The sequence below is a fragment of the Coffea arabica genome, chromosome 8c, assembly GCF_036785885.1.
Source record: "Coffea arabica cultivar ET-39 chromosome 8c, Coffea Arabica ET-39 HiFi, whole genome shotgun sequence".
NCBI lineage: Eukaryota > Viridiplantae > Streptophyta > Magnoliopsida > Gentianales > Rubiaceae > Coffea > Coffea arabica.
The window spans coordinates 38,763,651-38,770,965 of NC_092325.1; the positions used below are offsets into that span (position 1 = coordinate 38,763,651).

The 7,315-nt window shown below is 35.8% G+C and overlaps 1 protein-coding gene across 1 annotated transcript; it reads right to left on the reverse strand.

Annotated features, from left to right (window-relative positions):
- Positions 1 to 5,986: 5,986 nt before the first annotated feature.
- Positions 5,987 to 7,053, reverse strand: LOC140013566 (uncharacterized). The gene is made up of 2 exons (XM_072062896.1): positions 6,310 to 7,053; positions 5,987 to 6,190 (listed from the first exon to the last, which is right to left on the reverse strand). The coding sequence occupies exons 1-2, from the start codon at positions 7,051 to 7,053 to the stop codon at positions 5,987 to 5,989; spliced, it is 948 nt and encodes a 315-aa protein (XP_071918997.1).
- Between the last annotated feature and the right edge of the window lie 262 nt (positions 7,054 to 7,315).

Sequence of the window (7,315 nt, forward strand, 5' to 3'; positions counted from 1 at the left end):
ATAATAGAGTAGGTAAAAGTTCGCCCGTTAGAAGATTTCTGTTAGCATGGTAGATTAACTTGCATAAGAAAGAAAAAGTTTTATATAAAAACATGGATACAGAATGCCAAGGAGGCCTTAGTTGAATGGTTAAAATTAAAACGCCAGAAATTCGAGATTTTGGATTCAAATTCCTTGCCCCCTCCCGCTTCTTAAGTCGCACTTCTCCCCTGATGATGAAAATGTTTTTTTTTTTTTTTTTTTGTAAATGGATACAGATAGAGGTCAGGTTCGGTCCAGAAGGTTGATGTATGTGTTGTAGATTCATCCAAAAGTTTGGCATATTTTGTTATAGGATCTACTTTGCAATCATTCAACGTAAAATAGTACACATAATTTGCACATCAACCATCAATAATACTCATCGAGTACCTTTACGGTTGAGGAAATATTACACCGACATAATTGATACTACAACTGGCAGAGAAGAGACTAAACAAGGATTTATGGGTAGATAATCAGTCGCACTCCCAAGCCAAGCTGATATTGTCTACTTAAGAGGGGGATTATAAGTTCAAATGGTTTTATATTTGATATTGTCTGCCAGTTTAAAAAGGTTTAAGTCATAACTAAGTATTGTTGGACTGTCATACTAATAGCTTAGAACTAACTTGGAACCACCTGAAGGGATATAAATTTCTCTCTGAGTTGTAAACTTGTAATTTGTAAGTCTTGAAGGTCTTGCTCTTACACATTTGAATTTAAAAAATTTGAAGTGGGTGCCACTACACCCTTCTAATCTAAACGGGCCCCATATATGACACAGTTGGGGGTAATATATGTGCTCCCAATTATTAAAAAGCAAACAAAAACCTTACCAGCATTTTGGTCCTATGTGAGGGCCACATCTAATGTGAGATTGTCCTTAAGCATAGGTCCATACTACAATTTACAAGGATTCATGACTTGATGTCAAGAGGGTTGAATTAAGACTACTTTCTTGTATGCTTAAAAAAAAGACTACTTTCTTGTACACCAAACAAAATATCGAAAAAACATATTTTCTAAAAAGTTCATTGGGATGATTTGAACCCAAGGCTTGGCACTACCTGGACTTTTCTAAAGTGCTGTAAATTTTTTTTGTTTGGGATATTCACAGCAATGATGGCTGGATCACCTCAACCTACTTTAATTTGCAGCCTGCCGACTTTTCTGCCCTGCCTTAAAAGAAAAGGAAATTAAAAGTACTTAGATATTAAGAAATGTCAAATAAGAAACTTTACCTCTTGTGCAGTCAAATTGGACAGAAAGCAGCTTCGCTCTAACCTAAACTAGAAGAAAGTAAAGTGGCTATTTTGAAACTACACAGATTGCAAAATCTTAAGTAATAGATTACCAAAAGGAAATTTACCATCTATTTCTTTTTCGTTCTGCTGAAAGTAGTTTAACCAGCATGATTTCAAGCCACAGTACTCAACACAACTTGAATAGGCTCACGGCGATGGATCCCTTCGTGGACTTGACTCGAGTACGCAGCAGGTTCAGTGCAGTGAAGGGTTAATCCAAGGAATTATAAGGAGAAAGTTTCATTGAGTTCCTCACTCCACCACCAGTTTAGCAGTTACTCTTCACCTTCAGCGTCTCTGAGTCTGGCTCATTTGTTTATCAATTTTGTTTGTTATTCTGTCAGGCGCACAGAGTCTGCTGAAGTCAAGTCCAACGAGGAGTCCATTATCTTGAGCCTAGCTACTGGCTTCAAATGAGCACATTTTTTGATGAATTATTTCATTTTTATCTGTCAAAATATATATAATCTTTTATCTATGAAGTTGAAACTACTAATTAAGTTCGTATATTTTCAAAAGTTATCTTCTTAAACATATAAAACCATTATATACATGTAATTAGGAATACGAAAGTGATACTTGAACTCCCAAATTACTCTTTTGCATTCGCTGATGGCATTTCATTGAGTGAATAGATTAATGTTAGAAAGGCTAACATAGGAATGCGAATATCACTCATCACTACAAGAAAATTACCATTTAATGACACTCAAAAATGCCTCTTTTTGTATGTTTTAGTGACAATTTTTAATCTAATAGCATTTCCCCCGAGTGTTGGCAATATCACTGCCACTATAGTCTAGTGACACTTGAAAAGTGCCACAAAAGAGTTACTATGATAACATTTTAACATTTCATTGTACTAGGGATATGTGTCATGAGAAGATGCCACTATGTCATTTTTTTTTGGGTGTTTGCGAATGCCAACAATTTAAGTTTTGATACAACTTTAAATGCGACTATTTAAAACTTTCCTGTCACTTTGAAATGCCACTAAAAAATTAAGAAAATAAAAAAATAATTTGAAATTAAAAATCAAAGTACTCTTATTGATCCGGGTAATTAATTACAACTCAAGAAAATGAAAGTTTCGCCATTTAAACAAGTCACTAACTAATAAATCTAGTAAGAAATTATATGACAACAATATAAACAAATTCATGCATTTTACAAATGAAACATGTCTAAAGACATTAATCTTTTAAGCTGATAACTTGGAAAAGATCATGTCTTCTTTGCTTCATTAATCTCTCAAATGCTATGTAATCTGCATTTAAACAATACAATGAATATATTACCTCTTCTCAAGGATTAGTTAGTAAAAATATTAACTCAACTCAAGATATTAGCAATAGTGGTTGAAAAATTAACAATGATCAAAGTGGGAAGTAAAATGGGGCACCTTGAACTTGCCATAGAGATACTAAAGTGATAGGTTGTCGAGCCTATGCAATAATAAATACCTGCTCAAACAAAAGTTAATTTCTGCAGATAGTAATAAGTAGGGTCAAATCCATAGGGATTGGGGATATTTGTCTCTTTTGGAGTTCAAACTAACAATGGGGGGTTTTTATAGTAATGACAATGATTAAACAGTTCGAATAAAATCAAATAGCTAACTAAAAAGTAAACGACAAGTCACTAAAATTAGATTAATGATAACTAAAGTTCTAGCCAAGAAATAACTTCAGCAATGGTTCACCTAATTGATCATCAATGCAAAGGCAATTCCAATTATTTACTAATAAATAGGTTATAACTGTCAAACAAGCGATGACAGTCAACCCTTCCTTACTGTGTCGGTGATTAAGGTATACCCATTAACCACTACTCTAATTGAGAAATAATCATAGGTACGCCCGTAAGATTTAATTCTCTAATTGCCTTACGTATTAGAGGAGTCCTGTTCTAACCAAATAACGCACTACCAGGGTTATTTTATGTTAGCCCGCGTATTCCCCTGACACAAACCCAATCATGCTAGTTGTCACTATTTCAGGGCAATTAAACAATTACAGATTTAACGCTCCATTTGACAATAGATTACTAAATTAACTAATTATCTGGATCCAAGACAATCAATTAATTGAATAACCATGAACACTGTAATCAGAGAATATGCGAATATCAATAAATAAAAGAAAAAGATAAAATTAAATCGATCTCACAATTTTTAGGCGAACCAAAGCCTCAGTTGTTCCTTGACTAGAAAAGGTAGTTTTGTTCATCTTTAACGAATAAAGCCCACAGGAGATCGAAGCAACCGTAGCAGCCATTGACTCCAAAATTGAGAAAATTCAATTCGGTTCAGCAATGAAGAAAAAGTCAAGATTACAAAGAATGCCCAATTGCTTTTCTTTGCCTTCACATCTGATGGAAGCAAAAGCACAATAAGATGACAAGAGGAAAAGTCAAAAGAAAAGCTAAGCTAGAGGTCCTACCATACGAAGAAAGAAAAACTACCCAAGAAAAGTCAATGGAAAGCTATTTAATATCTAGTTCCTACTGCTACTGTCCGGCGTCCGCGGCCATGAAGAGACCGAAGAAAACTCTAGCCTTTTTATCCTCTTTCCATGTTGTCTTCCGCCAAATTACCAAAGAGGGTCGTATCCTCATATTTCAAAAATGCCCTTGGACGCCTGCTACTTGAATTCTTTTCCGATGACTGTCAAATTGGCCTTGGTTGTGGTATTTTCATTCTACTCCCTAAAATAAATGTAAATTACGAAAAGTGAGTAGAGTCTAATAACTGATTCACATCAAGTCAGGTAATAGGGGAAATTAACAATAAAATAAATGATAAAATAGTAACCTATCAATTCCCCCCCACACCTAAACCCCTCTTGTCCTCAAGCATAAGAACAATAAACAAATACCAATATTTGACAATAGCTATTGCTCCACCTACCATATTGCCAAGATACCAAGAAAAATATATCAAGCATCAGCGATCAAAATCAAAGAAACATCACTGTGATTAGCTTCTAAACCACAAACTCCTTTAATTGCAGGTTAACTAATCTAAGAAGAAGGAATGACGCACAACATTTATCAACAAATGGTCTAACTATTAACCAAAATCTCAACATTAAATCCATAAATCGGTAGGCTGACTTTTATTATACACTAACACAACATTCACTTCTTTTTTCATGTTTTTCTATTTTTCTGTTTTTTTAATAGTAACACAAGACTTAGTCCCTGGCCATTGGAGTTTTTTGACGCGAACTCCGACATTTGTCAGATGAAAGAGCTCGGTTACTCAGTTCCTATCGCATGTGACCACACACTCATAGCAATTACTACTTTTTGACGCGAGAATTGACACTTTTGGTGAAAATCCCCGATTACTTGGTAGTAACTACTAGCGGAGTACAGTCAACTCTTATTCACAGCTAAATAACACAAAAAATTCAAAATAACACAAAATCAAAAGAAAATTTACATCAGCTAGCTTCATTTTCAAACATGGAGAACGAAGGTTAATAACCGGACCAATTTACATGAAAATGCCAACAGTTATTTTCTATATCTAGGAAAGTTAACCAAAAATTATAAAAGTCACACAGTCGTCGATATTCACCATAGAGATATTCTTAGACTCAACCACATCTACTTAATACACTTCCATTACTAAAACTTGGCAATAGCAGAAATAGAGACAACAATCAAACATCAAATTTTGGCATCACATACGAGCTAATCACTAAAAAGAAAGAAAGATTGACAAATAACAAACTAAAATGAAAGCAAAAACATCTAAAAAACTAAATAGTAGAAAAACTAGCACAGCTGCCCCCTCACACCTAGACCCTACATTGTCCTCAATGGAGGAATTAAAGCAATTAAAGCGAAGAGGACATCGAAACTTCCCTCTCGAGTGGCTACGAGGTAGGCGGGAACGGTAGAGGGAAACCGATGTGGTGGAAGTACGCGCCCAAGTTCTTCACTGGTTGTCGAGGGAAAAAGTAGGAATGGATGCGAGAGAGAGGGTGGCGCGCGAAGTAGATGCGACGACTGGTGGTAGAGGTTGCGCGATTGGAGTGAGAGAGATTGGAGTGGTGGCGCACGATGGTAGAAAATGAGGAAGAAAGAAGAAGAAGAAAGAAAAAAAAAAGAAAAGAAGGAAAAGAAGGAAAAAGAAAAAGAGAAAGAATTTTTTTTTTAATTTGCATCTTGCAGATCTAAGCTACAGTTAAACAAATGATTCTTTTTTTGTCTTTTTCGAATTAATTTATTATTTATCTTTTTTAAAAAATTTATTTTATTTTATTATTTTTTTAAAGAAATTTTTTTTCCAAATTCGAAATTAGAGATAAGAAGGAAAGCGAAATATTTCTTGAGATTTGAAAACTTATCTTTCTCGCGAAAATAATGCGGGCACATTATGAAGGCTAGAACCCTTTTGATGATGAGCTCTCCATACGACTTGACGTAGGAGCGTCATGAGGGTCCGAACCCTTCTGATCATGAGCTCTCCATACGACTTGATGCGAGCGCGTCATGTCAGAGAGATACCTACGGATCATCAAAAACGAGAATTGAAGCCTGAAATCAGTCAAACTCAAGGAAAACATATTTAAACTAATAAACAAAATCAAACAAATAACTAAAAGAAATTGGGTTGCCTCCCAATGAGCGCCTTTTTTTAATGTTTTTTGCTAGACATTGAACATTATTCTTAAATCTGGGTGTAACTCAATTTTTCTTGTAATCGATGGCCCTCCTCCAGGATCCAAATAGCCTTTAAGTGCAGCCTTCTTTCTTAATTTTCTACTCCTTTTCACCTCATACATTGCTTTCATCCCCTTATACTTGTTCTCAGTAAATTTGAATTTGCCTCTACAAGTAAACTCAGAAAAATTCTTGCACAGAAAGATTAATAACATGAATAGCAAACCAGAGTAAGAGTTAACAAGATGTTCCATTGTATCTAAAATATTAAAGTGGACTAGTTCTCCATCAAATTCCATAGACAATGTACCCTTATTAACGTTATTTTTGTCTGGGCTGTACTAAAAAATGGTCTACCTAATAGCAAAAGTAAAGGGTCGGGAGAATGGTCATCATCCATGTCAAGTACATAAAAGTCAGCCGGAAATACCAATTCATTAACTTTAACCAGCACATCCTCAACCAACCCATCAGGGTATGCATTTGTTCGGTCAGCTAATTGGATTATTATCTCAATTTCTTTTAATGGACCGAGGTTCAGAGAAACATACATAGATTTAGGCATTACGTTGATCGATGCTCCTAAGTCCAGCAGGGTATTCCTAATCAAAGTATTACCTATCTTATATGGGACAGTAAACCTACCTGGATCCCCGTACTTCGGTGGAAGCTTCCTTTGGAGAACTGCTAATACGTTCTCCCCCACGATGACCCTTTCATCTCCCCTCAACTGCTTTCGGTTGACACATAGGTCCCTTAAAAACTTTGTATACTTCGACACTTGATTGATGGTGTCTAACAGGGGAATATTGATCTTTGTCTTGCGGAACACCTCCAGGATCTCCTTTTCCTTATCCTGCTTCCACAGTTTCTCTAACTTACTAGGAAAGGGAGGCGGGTTAGTTCTAACTGTAATGACTGGATTAGGAAGTACCTTTTGATTTGGGCCATTGCTGTCCTCCTTCTCAAGCTCATTCTCGATCCTTTCCTCATCTTTGTCCTTGGGAATCGTGAGTTCGGGCTCTTGAATTTCCTTCCCGCTCCTTAAAGTCATCGTACTTATGTTCTTCAAGTTCAATTTTAGGTTGAGACGCAATTTTTCATAAACTTGGGATTCCAGGTGATTGATTGCCACTGCCATCTGATTCATCTGATTTTGCATTACTTGTACCTATTCCAATTGATTTCTTATGTTCTGCAGTTCGGAGTCTGTCTTTTGCTGATGTTGCACGGTGGTAGCCATAAGTTGTTTCATCATTTTCTCCAAAGATGGACTAGAACTTAGTGGCGGAGATGGTCGGGGTTGGTACTGCTGC

Excerpts from the sequence above, each read along its gene's own strand:
- LOC140013566 (XM_072062896.1), bottom strand. The coding sequence starts at position 7,053 with ATGACTTTAAGGAGCGGGAAGGAAATTCAAGAGCCCGAACTCACGATT. Across the intron at positions 6,191-6,309 it reads CAAAAATAACGTTAATAAGG|AATTTTTCTGAGTTTACTTG; the intron begins GTACATTGTCTA and ends TTTCTGTGCAAG.